The sequence below is a fragment of the Protomyctophum bolini genome (genome assembly GCF_963924005.1).
Source record: "Protomyctophum bolini genome assembly, chromosome: 3".
NCBI lineage: Eukaryota > Metazoa > Chordata > Actinopteri > Myctophiformes > Myctophidae > Protomyctophum > Protomyctophum bolini.
In genome coordinates this window covers 2862749-2878147 of record NC_137864.1, presented here as the reverse complement: position 1 = coordinate 2878147, position 15399 = coordinate 2862749, and the positions used below count along the sequence as shown (strand labels likewise).

The 15399-nt window shown below is 44.8% G+C and overlaps 1 protein-coding gene across 1 annotated transcript in view; it reads left to right on the top strand.

Moving 5' to 3' along the window:
* Positions 1 to 15399, top strand: part of ncapd3 (non-SMC condensin II complex, subunit D3) — a 49895-nt gene that overhangs the window by 13759 nt on the left and 20737 nt on the right. Inside the window, exons 11-24 of the mRNA XM_080794165.1 lie at positions 231 to 510; positions 1112 to 1150; positions 1242 to 1385; positions 2232 to 2305; positions 3483 to 3617; positions 5782 to 6005; positions 6937 to 7131; positions 7834 to 7931; positions 8998 to 9107; positions 9951 to 10058; positions 12324 to 12438; positions 12567 to 12644; positions 13336 to 13574; positions 14461 to 14540. Of these exons, the coding sequence (XP_080650291.1) occupies positions 231 to 510; positions 1112 to 1150; positions 1242 to 1385; positions 2232 to 2305; positions 3483 to 3617; positions 5782 to 6005; positions 6937 to 7131; positions 7834 to 7931; positions 8998 to 9107; positions 9951 to 10058; positions 12324 to 12438; positions 12567 to 12644; positions 13336 to 13574; positions 14461 to 14540 (1919 nt within the window). The remainder of the gene's footprint in view (positions 1 to 230; positions 511 to 1111; positions 1151 to 1241; positions 1386 to 2231; positions 2306 to 3482; positions 3618 to 5781; positions 6006 to 6936; positions 7132 to 7833; positions 7932 to 8997; positions 9108 to 9950; positions 10059 to 12323; positions 12439 to 12566; positions 12645 to 13335; positions 13575 to 14460; positions 14541 to 15399) is intronic.

Below are 15399 nucleotides of genomic sequence, written 5' to 3'. Positions count from 1 at the left end.
TCGGTGGTCACCTCAGTGACGTCATGTTGTAGTTCGGTGGTCACCTCAGTGACGTCATGTTGTAGTTCGGTGGTCACCTCAGTGACGTCATGTTGTAGTTCGGTGGTCACCTCAGCGACGTCATGTTGTAGTTCGGTGGTCATCACCCCACCACCGAAAATCCAGACTATGTAATGAGCCTTTAGTCGACGAAAACAACACCGCCTGACGGCCAGTGTGTTTGTGGACAGATGGTGTATCGCCTCTTCTCCATCGACGTGGTGATGGTGTTGCTGGAGCAGCCGGAGAGGACGACGGCGCCGACGGCGGAGGAGGAGGACGCGACAGCGGCGTCTTTGTCCCCGGAGACGTCCTCCTTCCTCGCCCACAAGTTCCTCATCCACGGCCTGCTGTTCGGGCGCCGCAAGGACGCCTCCCCCACGGTGCGGAGCCACGCCCTCGTGTGCCTGGCGCGCTGCCTGGAGCTGCCCTCCTTCAACGTCACGCACGCCGTCCACAGCCTGTTTCACAGTGAGCGTGCCGTGTGCGCACGCACACACACACACACACGCACTCGCTGCAAACCTCTTATCTCCGTATTTTATTAATTTGACCTGAGATCAGATAAAAAAAAAATGTCTTCTAAATCCTGACGGTTTTCTGAAAAAGCCATGTTTCTATGTCAGTCGTTCTTCGATTTTCCAAAAATAGAAAGACCTACGAGCTTGTAGATCTGCTATTTTTCAATAGCTAAAGCATAACATAATGCTACCACCAAAAGGGGTTCCCGCCCCAAAATGGGTTAAATTATTATTATTATTTATTTATTTTCGTAAACGAATGCCCTACATCACACAAGGTATGAAAAGTATAGCACATCTACAAGCTCGAAAAGGTTTCCGCCCAACAGAGCTGATCTTTGCCATACATTGTACTTGTAATGTAAATACAATGTACAGTGATGCACACTCGCTCACGTGTAACATGTATTTTCACATGCAGTTACTTTAATACACAGTGGTTTAATGGACTCGTGATCTGTATTTGTTCAAATATGTTAGTTAACTGCTGTGTGTGTGTGTCTCTCTCTCTCTCTCTCTCTCTCTCTCTCTCTCTCTCTCTCTCTCTCTAGGTGGGAGCCAGACAGAATTGGAGGAAGCTAGTTCTGAAGGTGACCGTCTTCTTATTCACTATACATTACGGTTGAGAAACTGTGTGCACTCACCGTATAATAAACGAGTGTAATTGCATGTCTGTTCCAGGGTTCAACGCTTGCACCTCCATCCCAGGGTCCACCTCCGACCGAGCTTCAACCCAAAGCCTCCATCAGACTCAGAAAACCTACAGGACTCTGCCATTCAGAACCATTGAAATGACCGCTGCCGACTCTACCGCCAGTGCTGAGGGTATAAGACGACTCCTGTTCTTCATGCCATGTTTCATTACAGAAGTTATTAATTAAGTTATTAAAATAAGTGATACATCCATGTTTAACTCCAAGAGACCTAAAAAGAATCAGAATCTCAGAAGTCATTTAACCTTAAAGGACCACTTCACCACTTTTCAACCTATCTTCATATAATAGGTCCTCACTAATAATCATGATAAAATTGCATACTTTTTTTCTACTCAGTCTGTGTCTCATAGGAGGGCTGTGGGCAGTTCAGAAACCGTCCTCCAGTGACATCATATTTCATTATTTTTAAACAAGACTTTCTTTACAAAAATGTTTAGATTTTTATCACCGTGAGAACGATGGCATCCATTTCCCCATTGCAACTCTTCAGGACTAGAAAGCCCTGCAGTTTCTATTAGCTTGTATTTCCCCATCGATGATGACGCTGGAGGACGGTTTCTGAACTGCCCACAGCCCTCCTATGAGGCACAACAGCACCCCTACTGGTACTCATAGTCATATACTGGTGCTCATGGCCACATAGGTGAACACATAGGTGAACACGGACATTGCTGTTCCTTGGAGTGGTTGCACCACTCAAAAAAACAAGCGCTTTCTGTGTGAACACGTGGCTTACAGACATTCTGTAAAGCTCGTCCCACAGTGGTTAATTATCAACAGACGCATAATAAAGGACTGACAATAACCGTAACGATGACTATATATACACACCATCTACTTGAGTTAGAATGATTATTACAAATGTTTAGTCCACAGTCCACACCCCCCAAAATACAAACTACTGTATATGGTTCAGAGCGATTTCATAATTTGTGTTTTTTTTTGTTTTTGGCAGCTAAAGAGAACGTGGCTCTGCTCATGAGACGTATCGCTGACCCCAAGACCAACGTGAGGAAGTCGGCACTGCAGGTATTCTCTTAAATTACACGCGTGCGGTTTGTTATGGAGGAAAAATATCGGATAAAGACTAAGCTTCTCAAAGAGGTACAGCATACTGTATCATTGTATCGTCTACTCAGGCTTTTGGGAGAACCCCGGACAGTTTTGAAGTTGCTTGATTCAGCATTTATATTTGATATTGATTTTTATCAGACCCTTCCGATACAAACCCATTGTCACTCCAAACTCCATTTAATTCATACTGCTCTCCTAATAGTGAGGGGGCATGTTTTTTCAATTCCTCTTTTCATTTTATGTAATCATGTTTTTAAATTAAATGCAAAAAAACAACAATAAAAGGAATGAAAAAGGCAATCTAATAAACAACATGCCCCGCTCACGTATTAAGAGGGCAGTATGAGTCACTAGAAAGAATGGGTGTTTTTTAATCCAACATGGTTCAAATGGAGTTTGAAGTTACAAGTTAGGTTTGTATAGGAAGGGGGAGTGTCTGATAAAACAAATTATCAAATATCTAAATACTTAATCGAGCAACTTTAAAAAACTGTCTGGGGTATTCACATAAGAGTAGACTATAAAATGACATGAATGAGTGACATATCGCTTATAGAATCTTCTCTCCTGGGGGGTTCCCTGTACACACATACACATTTTCAGATGGGTGTCTTGGGGCCAAATGTATATCAATTTGGGGGCATGAGAACTACTGGTTTTAGAAGGCATGTGTAGAGTCAAAACGGCTTGTTGTGTGCAGTGTTGTTTTTGGCAGCAGATTTTAGTTTTAGCCATAGTCTTTTGAGTAGTTTTCATTTAGTTTTAGTCACATTTTAGTCACCTGGAATGTGTTAGTTTTAGTCGACTAAATGTCATGAGATTTTAGTTGACTAAATCTACAGTCGATTTTGTCGACTAAAATGTCGACACAACGCGATCGGCTATTTTCAGCATGCAACCAAGTGTAAAATGACTTATACTGGATCTCTTGTCCACTAAGTCCCTTCCTAAAATTTTAGTCTAGTTTTTATTTGTTGACGAAATCGTCAGTATATTTAGTCTTAGTCACCATAGCACAGTTTTCATTTAGTTTCCATTTAGTTTTCTTCGGTGGAAAAAGGTAGTCGACGAACATCTTTCGTCTTGGTTTTAGTCGACGAAAACAACACTGGTTGTGTGTCGTTTTTTGCAGGCCTTCGTGGGTCTACTGAAACACGGCGTGATCCCGCTGACGTCGGAGCACCTGCGCGAGGTGTCCGACCGCTGCAGAGACCCCGCCGTGTCGGTCAAGAAGAAGGCCCTGCAGTGTCTGGCCGAGCTGGTCGCCGTGAGTCTCTCTCTCTCTCTCTCTCTGTTTCTGGCACAACAGCGCCCCTACTGGTACTAATAGTCATAGCTACTGGTGCTCACACAGTCACATAGGTGCATGGGTGTGGGTTAACGTAAGATATAGGCGGACACGGACATTGCTGTTCTTTGGAGGGGTTGCAGCACTCAAAAAATCACAAGGCCCCTAAAACTACTCTACAAGCTCACAGTCACAACGTGTCGATGTAGTGTTTTTCTAAATGGTAAGAATAAGCAAAGTATTTTAGGGATAAAGGGGTTTAACACGGATGAAAATAGAGCCCCGTGGGCTCCATCTTGCCCCTTTTTTCCATACTTTGGGGATTTTAGCATTGTGTGACAGCTGTGACCCCGTAACATTTGCCATCTTGTGCCACAGCCGAAGTCCCTAAAACACCTCCACGATGCGCCGTGGCACAAATCTATTAACTAGACAATTATACACAATAAGCACCAGGAATTGACACACTGCTGATTTATACAGTCGACCTTGAGGCTTAATCAGGAGTTGTAGTAGCCACAGGATCTAATCTAAGCGGTGGATATTGCTCATGTCTTTATGTATGTAAAGTGTCCTGTTCTTTGTGTTTGTATATGTGTTCTGCATACTTGGCTGCTGTGTCGCAAGACAAATTTCAGTGTGAACTGACAATAAAGTACTATATCATATCATATCATATCATATCATACAGTAGTAAAATTCCAATCGCAGAGATTTGTGGAGAATTATGACGGAACGAGACCTCCGAGCCGTGAATGTTGTGCAACATGACTCAAGCCGAGGCAGCTCCGACTCAGGTCTCACCGTCTCAGAGTCAGGACTCAGGAGCACGTTCTTTTATCAAACAGAATTCGGCAATTCACATTACGGGGTGGTTTGAGGAGGCCACTTTCCGTTGTCCTAAACCTGTGTGCATAACTGCATGAGATAGCAAATATAGGGAAAGCGCATCAACACGCCTACAGTCACCCGCAACTATTCAGTATTTAAGTCCGACGTCATTTTGTAGTGCTGCGTTACGTCCTGGGTCCAAGTGGCACCAGCTCCCGTGCGCGTCTCATTGTAAATAGAATATCTAAACGCGTGAATCTTTTTACAATGACGTTATTGTCATCTAGTTTGCATTAATGAGGATTTAGTTGACGCAATAAAATAAAATGGCGACAGTATTCCGTGTGGGGCAGACGGCCTGTCGCAGCCAGATTTGGGAGAGCAGCGCAGCTTTGTTGTTGCGAGGAAAGCGGTAAAATGAGACTTTCGTGGTTGTTTTCGTCTCAGATTTAGTCCGACGGAGCGTCACAGTATAACTCTATGGGGACACAAAAGCAACACAAAAGTAGGACCCGGAAGTATCTCCGGAGGGGGCGCTCACGTCACGGCTAAAATACTGAATAGGAGTCGGCTAAGTGGGTTGTGTGGCCGCAAGATAACGTTTACGCATAGTGGACGCTCCCGAATGCATAATTCACGGAAAATGTCTTGCGGATAAAGCATGGCATAAGATAAGATGGAGCCCTATATGTCTATTTGCTCAGACACCGATGTAAAATTCTCCATTCATTGTCAAAGGGAATTTAATGTTTATGTAGGACAAAGTTGTGGACCGACACCAAAAGCTGGATAATATGATGGGGATGGGCTAGCGCCCCTCAAAAAGTAAAAGCAAATATATATTCTAAACATGCTATAAATAAAATCACACCCGTGTGAACGGAGTGGTGCAACCCCCCCCCCCCCCCACCTCTCTCTCTCTCTCTCTCTCTCTCTCTCTCTCTCTCTCTCTCACATTAGCAGGCAACAGTGCAGCACTCTCTCTGTGTTTCTGGCACAACAGCGCCCCCTACTGGTACTCATAGTCATATACTGGTGCTCATTAACCAACACATAGGCAGCCACATAGGTGAACAACACGGACATTGCTGTTCCTTGGAGTGGTTGCACCTGAAATCCATAGTACTCCGTTAGCTAAAAGTGCTCTAAAAACAAACGTGAAAAGTCTACAGACTCGGCTGCCATATGACGTCATTTTTGCTAGCTATAGGCTAGTGGCGGCACCTCAAAAACACAAAAAGGTAAAGCATGGAGGTTTCCGACTCTCGGTTATACCGTTTTTTTTTGGTTTTGTGCCGCGTTCCTTTTCCAGGCACAGCCACACAGCAAGCTGGTCCAGACGGCGGCTCTGAGGGGCATGGTCCCGGCCGCCATGGACCCGGAGAGCTCGGTCCAGGAGAAGGCTCTGGAGCAACTGGACGAGCTGATCCTCAGCCAGGTGAAGCAGCACCACCCCGCCGGCGGCCACCTGGACTCCGCCCAGAGCCTCGCCTGGGACCTGCTGGGCCTGCTCTGCACCGAGTGTCGGGACCTCAGGTCAGATCTGCGAGTCTATACGTCATCCCCACGAAAGGATATCGACCCATTCCCTGACCTGAGATCAGATTCTAAAAATGTCTTCTATACATCCTGACAGTTTTCTGAAAAAAAGCTATGTTTCTGTGTCAGTCGCTCTTCGAGTTTTCAAAAATAGCAGACCTACAAGCTCGTAGCGCTACGAGCGCTACGAGCTTGTAGGTCTGCTATTTTTCAACGGCTAAAGCATAACGTAATGCTATAACACCAAAAGGGGTTCCCACACAGAATGGGTTAAAGGGAAAGTCGGGGCATACTGTATATCAAATAACACGATAACGTTCTCGTTAATCAATTGATTTAACAACTTCAATTGATTATTTAAAAAAAAAATCACTGGTTAGGTGGTGAGTAGTACTCCCTGCTGACAGGTGCCGCCGCCCCCAGCCTGCAGGAATACCTGCAGTGTCCAATATCACCCTTACTATTTATTTTAAGTTTTAAATATTGACCTACGAGCTTAACGTGTCACATTGTGACAAGCATGTGCATTGGCCAAAAAAAAAAAAAGAGTAGGACTTAAGTTTTTAAACGTTCAGTTCATAGTTTTCTATTTGCTTGTTCGTTTCGTCATATTCCCGAACTATCAAACAGAATAGAAACTTTAATAAAATCTAAATCTGTTTTTCAAGATGAGAGAAGAGAAGAACATTGTTGCTACTCTCCATATTAATTGTACGGACCCCCCCGTTTGATACCATTGTGATCTCACTGGGACTCCCAATAAATCTACACTAGTGTTATATTAACTATAAGGGACCCCCCCCCCCATCCACCTTTCTTTTATGGACCCACAAATATGGCATCGGTCGGGCCTCCATTACTAATTTGCGCGTGTGTGTGTGTGTGTGTGTGTGTGTGTGCGTGCGCGTGCGCGTGTGTATATATATAGACGTTACTTCAGCCGCGCCTTCAGCGTGTGGTCCAAGCAGAACAAGTTCACGCCGGCCTTCCTGAAAAAGCTGCTGTCTCACACGGAGGCGGAGCACGCCGCCGGAGCCTGGCTGCTGCTGGCCCAGGTGGCCGGCTCCGCCCACGGCCACATCTCCTACGGACAGATCCTCGACTGCTGGGACCAACTCATCAGGTCAGCCCACCCCCCCCCCCCCCACACCAGTGTTGTTTTTGGCAGCAAATTTCGATTTTAGTTTAGTCATATATATATATAGTCCTTGGACTGAAACTTCATTTAGTTTTAGTCACATTTTAGTCACCCGGAATGTCTTAGTGTTAGTCTAGTTTTAGTCGACTAAATCTACAGTTGATTCAGTCGACTAAAATGTATTTTGGTGGGCCTCGATGCCGTCGTAATGACAGTTTTTTTTTTCACTTGCTGAAAATAGTAGATCTACAAGCTCACAACGTGTCGCAGCGCAACGCATTGTGAGCTTGTAGATCTGCTATTTTCAGCATGCAACCAAGTGTAAGATGACTTATACTGGATCTCTTGTCCACTAGTCCCTTCCTAACATTTTAGTCTAGTTTTTATTTGTCTACGAAATTGTCAGTATATTTAGTCTTAGTTTCAGTCGTCGTAGCTTAGTTTTCATTTAGTTTCCATTCGTTTTTTGTCAGTGGAAAAAGGTAGTCTACGAACATTTTTCGTCTTAGTTTTAGTCGACGAAAACAACACTGCCCCCCCCACACCCATCTAGGAACCCAAAACCAGAAGGACAGCGCCCTCTGCTGTTTCTTTCCTTGAATTTGCATTAGGGGGGACTTCTCAAGTATTCGGCGGGTCGATTTGTCGAGGCCATTTTAACTGACGCGTCCTCGGTTGTCTCGACAGCGCAAAGGACTTCAACGTGACGACATGCTGTCACATCCTGTCGGTCTTGGGAGACATCGCCGGCAGCCTCAACGAAGACACCAAGTTCAGGGTGGTGGGTGAGTGTCCAGCTCTGACTGATCCCCCCCCCCCCCCCCCCCCCAAGGTCAAATGACTTCTCTGCCGTTGACCACAGCAGTGGCTTTTACTCACCACAGCGGTGGCTTTACTCGGAGTGAGTGCGTGGGGCTGTAATTATACAATCTGGCGAGAACCCATCGGCGAAAATATTTCTTCTTCCCCCTTTGAATTTGCACAATTCCCCCGTGTAGAGACCATGGGGTGCATACTTAGTTTAGACTAGTCATTGGATAGACATGGGTTAAGGTTATAGGTTTAGGTGTGCTGCCCCGTGGGAGGTTAGGTTTATAGGGTGAGGGTGTGAGATAGGTTGTAGTTGTAGGACTAATGACTAGCCTAAACCAAAAACTTGTCTAAACTAAGTACTGCACCCGAGACCGGATGTCGGGCTTGTTTACTCTCCTCCAGCCCTCCTCTTCCGGTGGTGCTCCTTTGTTATCATTCCCAATAACAACTCTATATATTGTAATGGGAGAGTTGCCGGCAGACCCCAAACATGTTTTGAAAGTGAAATATCCCAAATCCCAAAAAAAAATAATCATGAGAATTCCCATACATTTGAAAAGAAACAAGAGTTCTCACTGAACTTCGCTTCTTTACGAGGTTTGTCACTCATGACTTCAGATATGCCCATTTTATATTGCAGCCCACGAAATGTCCAAAACTATGGATGTTCGCACAAAGGTCCTGTTGTGGATTTGGGTATAACGGCTGGCTCTTAACCCATTTAGGGCGGGGACACCCTTTTGGTGTTTTAACTAAGCGTTATCCTATACTTTAGCTATTGAAAAATGGCAGACCTACCAAGCTACGAGCTTGTAAGTCTGCTATTTTTGAAAAAATCGTGAAAATGCGGCACAAATCTTTGAATATATATATATATATATATATATATTCTTTCAGAAGACGTTTTTTTTTTTTTTTTCGACGTCGGGTTAAAGTCTTAATGCTTGCTCATCATTTTGTCTATTTTCTGTTTTGTCTCTTTGTTTCCCCCTCCTCCTCTCAATCTCTGTCTGTCTGTCTGTCTGTCTGTCTGTCCAGAGGACATCATGTCCTGGTTGAAGGCTTTTGACAAGCCATTGGAGGTGATCTCAGCCAGCCTGGAGACTCTGTTCCAGCTGGGGCGTTGTGAAGACGTCAGAGACACGCAGGTTGGTATACAAAAGCTGGCCTAGAGCGAGGTATAGAGCCCCAAGGGTTCCCAGACGTTTCAGGCCCTGTTGTTGCACATAATTAAGCACTATAATCTGGCCCAGATTATAGTGCTTAATTAACAGGTCCCAGATTATCTGGGGACGTCCCCAAAATAATTTGGGAACTACTGGTCATCCTTTTGAGAGGGGAAGGTTGTCTGTTTTGTATGAAACACCTGTTTGCTGTTACAAATGCACTTGCTTTGCCTTGTTGAATTACTCTTGGTGTAATAACATGATCCCCAAGCGTGTGTGTGTGTGTGTGTGTGTGTGTGTGTGTGTGTGTGTGTGTGTGTGCGCGTGTGCAGAAACCTCTTATATCCATATAAAATGCCTTGATCATACTGTAACTACAGTGTCGCACAAACACATAGCAAAGGTACTATAGCAGATCCACAAGCTCGTTTTTGAGTTTATAGATCTGCTACCGTTGCTATATTTTTTTAATTAGAATCCTGAGAAGTAACCTTTTGGGACATGCAGTATGAGGTTCATTCCACCCGATGGAGAGGGTTAACCCATTCTGAACGGGAACCCATTGTGGTGTCGGCATCATGTCATGCTTTAGCTATTTAAAAAATAGCAGACCTACAAGCTCGTAGCGCGCCACCGAGTGGCGCGCTACGAGCTTGTAGGTCTGCTATTTTTGAAAAATCGAAAGAACGAGATTTAAAAAAAAATCTGATCTCAGGTCAGAATGGGTTCATCAGACCAGTGTGTGTGTGTCCAGTGGAAAACCTCGTATGAATCTGATCTCAGGTCAGAATGGGTTAAAAAACTGTTTGTCGTCAACCCCCCCAGGCCTTCCTGAACCAGCACTGTGGAGAACTGGCGTCACTGAGCGAGGCTTATTTATCCAGCGTCATCCTGAGTGAGAATGGAACCGACAACCTCAACGTGGACCTGATGGTAGGAGACCCGCTGGAACTCATTAAAGGGACACTTCACCCTTTTTGCCAAAACATAGATGTTAATGACGTTTAGGAGCTCTAGAACACTTTCCTGGGGGTCTTTATGTGTGTAATAATATGTGGTTTTAGATATTTTAGATTGTAGCAGTGAGCCCCGGTGTCTCTGATGTCATGGACACTGGGCTCACTCAGAGGCGGAAAGTTCTTATAACGGCAGGGGGTTCAAGCAGCCACGCCCCCCCCCCCCAGCGGTGGAAAAAAAACGAGTTTTGTTTTTTTATCCGACATTTGTACTCTCTACCTGGCAGCAGAACAAAAGCCACCTTATTAGCATTTGAATGCGGCATGTAAGTAACCCCTCGTAAAGGTATGTGACTACGTGCATGACAACATGACCACTGGGGAGGGGACATTTCAGTGGACAGTCAGTGGGTGCATAATTTACTGCTTTCAGTCGCGCCTTTGCCAAAATGCCAGGGGGTTCAATCGCGCCTCTGAACCCACGGAGTTTCCGCCACATGTGGTCTCAGTAAGACAGCCCTCCCCCTATCCACAAGGAGGAGCAGTGCCCCCCCCAAAGCATTATGGGAATTGTAGTCCAGGAAGTGAGTGAGCCCAGTGTCCATGACATCAGTGACACTGGGCTCACTGCTGAAATCTAAAATATCTAAAACCACATATTACACACATAAAGACCCCCAGGAAAGTGTTCTGAATCTTCTAAATGTCATTAACATATAGTTTTATGCAAAAAGGGTGAAATGTCCCTTTTAATGTCAAACTAGTCTAACTATTCATATTTTTCAGGGGCGCTAGCCCCTCCTATATTTAGCTATAGTGTAGATTTGCGTCTCTTACCCAACCATTACATTCCCATTGACAATGAATGGAGAATGTACGGCCTATGTTGGACGAGCAAATCATCTTATTTTTGCCTGGCGCAAATATTGTATAGGCCACTGTTTGTTGTGTTGCGGTGGGAGCAGAGGAAGCTTGACAGTGCGGTAACACAGAGAACAGTGGCCTGTGATGCGAGTGTCGCTAGGGGGGCGGAGGTGTGAGGTTGTGCGTCTTTCCAATTTTAATTCACTAATAAAGTAATTATTAATTTATAATTTGTTAAATGGGGGCGAAAAAGGGCTTCGTTACGACCTCCATATTATTATGGTCAATGCCTGTGTGAAAAGTGGCAGTGATTGGTGCAGGCCGGTGAGGAGCTACGGCAGTGTTTCTGACACATTCAGACAGACATTTGGTTAATTATAGTATGATGAGCAAATCTGCTTTTTTTTTTTTTTGTCGTACACACAGATTAAATTCCCATTGACTATGAAGGGATGATGTACGATGATAAGAGTGCCCCTCACATTCAGTCACATGGGTGTGATTTCTTTTTTTTAACACACTGCTTGACAAATCTAACATTGGGACTTGGCCATAAAAAAAACATAAAAAAAATCAGTTGAGATTTAATTTGCCTTTAATCCACAGACATAGGCGCCAGTCCACAGATTCGTGTACTTTTTATTTGCATTGTAATCCCCATATAGGGGGATTTCAGATCTCTTCATCTAAGAACAGTTTGAAAAATAATCCCGGCCTTTCCACTCGTATGGATATGAAGCATCGACTGAAGGTGGAAATGTACAAATATACCCAAAGAGTAACACAATAAGCGCTAGAAACGAGTCCAACAACCCAGAGACTACATTTCTGGGTAGGCGGGGTTGCTCCAGCTGCCCGTCGCACAACAGAAACTGATATGTTAATTTTAATTTTAATTAAAAAAAAAATATTGATATTTTATATTTCGTGTTACTACGAGTCGAGTCACTGCCAGCTGAGCTTACGTCAACGAGGAATCTCAGGGACGCAATGTGTCGACAGCTGGGCGCGACGTATATTAGCAGCGACATTGCCTTCATATGTAGTTTCAAGGCTTTTGCGGCCACATTAATTCCATTTTCTCCCGAATCATCAATCATTAACCACGACGCACAGCGGAAAGGCCGGTGATGATCGGTTTATTTTTCAACCACAGTTCTTTATATGAAGCGGCCTAAAATCGCCCTATGGGGATTTCAATGCAAAATTAAAAAAATGCATGAACCGGTGTACGTTGCGCCCTCTACTGAAAGTGAGATCTCCGCAAAGATAGTGGATCGTTAAAGATTTCTAACATAACAGGAACACGTCACAAGTCAAAGGAAGCAAATGAAAAGCGAGACAAAATGGAGTGCCGATTGTTGTTCGTTTTCCACAGGTGAAGCACCTCCATACGCTGGGCGTAGCTTCTCTTCACTGTCCCTCCAGGACCAACAAGAAGATGGTTCTCCTGGTAGAGTCCATCGTCAGCACCCGCAATAACTCACAGCCAGGTAGGGATAAGGGCTCCTTTCTTATCTTTTTTTTTTTTTTACAATTGTTTAATTGTTTTTATTTTGGTTTTATTGTTCAGCCCTGGTTTTTGTTGTTGTTGTTGATGATGATGATGTTGTGTTGTCAGGCTTCGAAGATTCCGCCTTGAACTTCAATCCAAAGTGTCTTCCTACAAAGGTCCGAGCTCATGGAGTCATCACTCTAGGTACAATACATCTGTGTCTGCCTGTCCGTCCGTCTCTACGTTGGTCTATCTCTACCTGTCTCTCTGCATTATTTCTATTAGAGTGACTTGTCGTTTTTGAGGGGCGCTAGCCATAGACAACAAAGATAAATCTAATGTTAAACAAACATCAGCACCCGTTGCTTGAGCAAACATTATGTTGTAATTGATGCTGTAAAGGATGATAAGAGCGCCCCTCACTTCACACGGGCGTGATTGTTTTCTTTTATCCGTCTATTTCCGTGTCATTTTAAGTAAATTATATATAATATAACATGATACGGCGGTGGCAGTTGAAAAAGAATGACCGAGAGCCTGTTTAAAACGCCTATACAATTGCATATTTTCACATGTTGAGGGTTGGTGAAGGAAGGAAGACATGAGGTTCTCAAATCAAACGCAATTCACGCGCGCTCAAGTCGACGTGCAGATTGCGTGCAACCGTGTGAGAATAAACGGGGCTTCAAAATAAAAGCAATGCGGTTTTTTTAGTCCCACACCCATGAGGTATAATTCGAAAGTATATTATTTTCAAATTATCAAGTAATCCTTCGTGCAAGGGGGGGGCCTGGTCAGAGTCAGCGGCCCGTGTGTGTGTGTGGCTAAAATGCCACGGATGCTTTCCCGGTTTCAATGGGTCAATCGATGAACTCCTCCCAACCTCCCCTCTCAGGTAAGTTCTGCCTCCAGAACGAGGAGCTGACCCGGAGGCACCTCCCGGCGTTCAGCATGGAGCTGGAGAAGGGCGAGGACGTGTGCGTGCGGAACAACGTCCTGGTGGTCCTCGGCGACCTGTGCGTCCGCTACACCAACATGGTGGACCGCTACGTCCCCAACATCTCCGCCAGCATCCGAGACCCCGAGCCCATCGTCCGAGAGCACAGTCTCACCATGCTCACCAGCCTGCTGCAGGTACACGCGTCGCACGCACGCACACACACACACACACACTGTGAAATCCATCCCAGGAAATAACTATAGTTTATCCCATTTTGACCTGAGATCAGATTCTAAAAAAAATTCTTCTACATCCTGACGGTTTTCTGAAAAAGCTACGTTTCTATACGTCAGTGGTTCTTCGATTTTTCAAAAATAAATAGCAGATCTACAAGCTCGTGGCTCGCCACTCGGTGGCGTGCTACGAGCTTGTAGATCTGCTATTTTTTAGCTAAAGTATAACATAATGCTTAGTTAAAAGGCCAAAAGGGGTTCATCTCTCTATCATGAAAGTAACCCTAGTTTTTATAACTACAAGCGAGATGGCTCACTACAGGGGGTCCGTGACATCCATGCTTCTTCGGTAAGCACGGAATGCACACGTTTCGCTAGAAGACTGTATACGTAGGTGGTTATCAAGACTTAAAACGCGGCATTCGTGCCCAAGAACCACCTGGCCACCTGTGTCCCGGTGGAATTGGTGGCTTTCTGTCCGCCCCCCCTTTTGCCTCTGAGGAGGAGGACAGTAGGAGGCATAACCTGTGCCCGGTATGAGGGTCCTGAGGGTGTATAATATGGACAAGACACAAGACGACTCAAGTTGTTTGTCTCGTGGAGCCCCCAGGACTTTAACGGAAGTCTATATCGAAGACACGCGACTCCCAATGGATAGTGGAGGCCATAGAAGGGTCTGCACGTAGAGGGCTATCTAAGATGTTTAATAAACATACAGTTGCATAGTACACTTCATTGGGTGAACAATTGATTAGAAAATAAGTCATTGTTAGGCTGAACTACTACTCCTTTTTAACTCGGAAGAGTGTACTAATGGAACCAAATGGAACCGTGGTGTGTTTTACAGGAGGAGTACATCAAGTGGAAAGGCTCGCTGTTCTTTCGTTTCATGGTGGCGTTGGTGGATCCTGTACCAACCATCTCAAGGTGACCGTTACTAATTAATATACAATCAAACACTCATTGAAATGGATGTTGTGAGACTGATTTAAGCAGTCACACCTGGCCTGAGTCAAACTAGAACTGTGTGGCTGCGCACCTGTTGTGCATCATGGACTTGATCAGGCGCCAAATGCGCACGGGCACGGAAGGACACAACACAGGGCAGCTTTCTTAAGGTTTATTCCTCTCCGTTCAAGGTATAATACAACAAGTGTACACAGGAGAGCAGATGGCTCTCCACTGTCCGGACAGCGGCTCTCTCTTGACTGATTTAACCTCTTGTGCCTTGATCAAGTCCATGCACATCAGGTGCGCAGCCACACCCAGCTCTGAGTCCAGTTCTAGTTTGACTCAGGCCAGGTGTGACTGCTTAAATCAGTCATCCTCCATCTCGCAGATGTATTATATCGTTGTCGGGCAGAAACCTTATCTCCATATTCCAACTGTAAATGAATGCTCTACTTGATCATACCCACAGCGTCAAAGCATCAAAAGTAGCCGCATTTCGTGGTTAAGGCGCCTTCTTCTGTATAATAGTCTCTAATGTAGCCTGACAGTGAGTTGTGGGTTCAATTCCCGAGCCTGGCGGTCTTTGCCGTGTGTCACTCCCCATCTCTCTCGTCTCCCCTGTTCCTGTTGTGTTGTTTTCGTCGACTAAAACTATGACGAGAAATGTTCGTCGACTACCTTTTTTCACTGACAAAAACGACATAAAAACTAAATTAAAAACTAAGCCATGATGACTAAAACTATGACTAAATATACTGACAATTTCGTCAACAAATAAAAACTAGACTAAAATGTTAGGAAGGGACTAGTGGACAAGAGATCCAGTGTAGGTCAT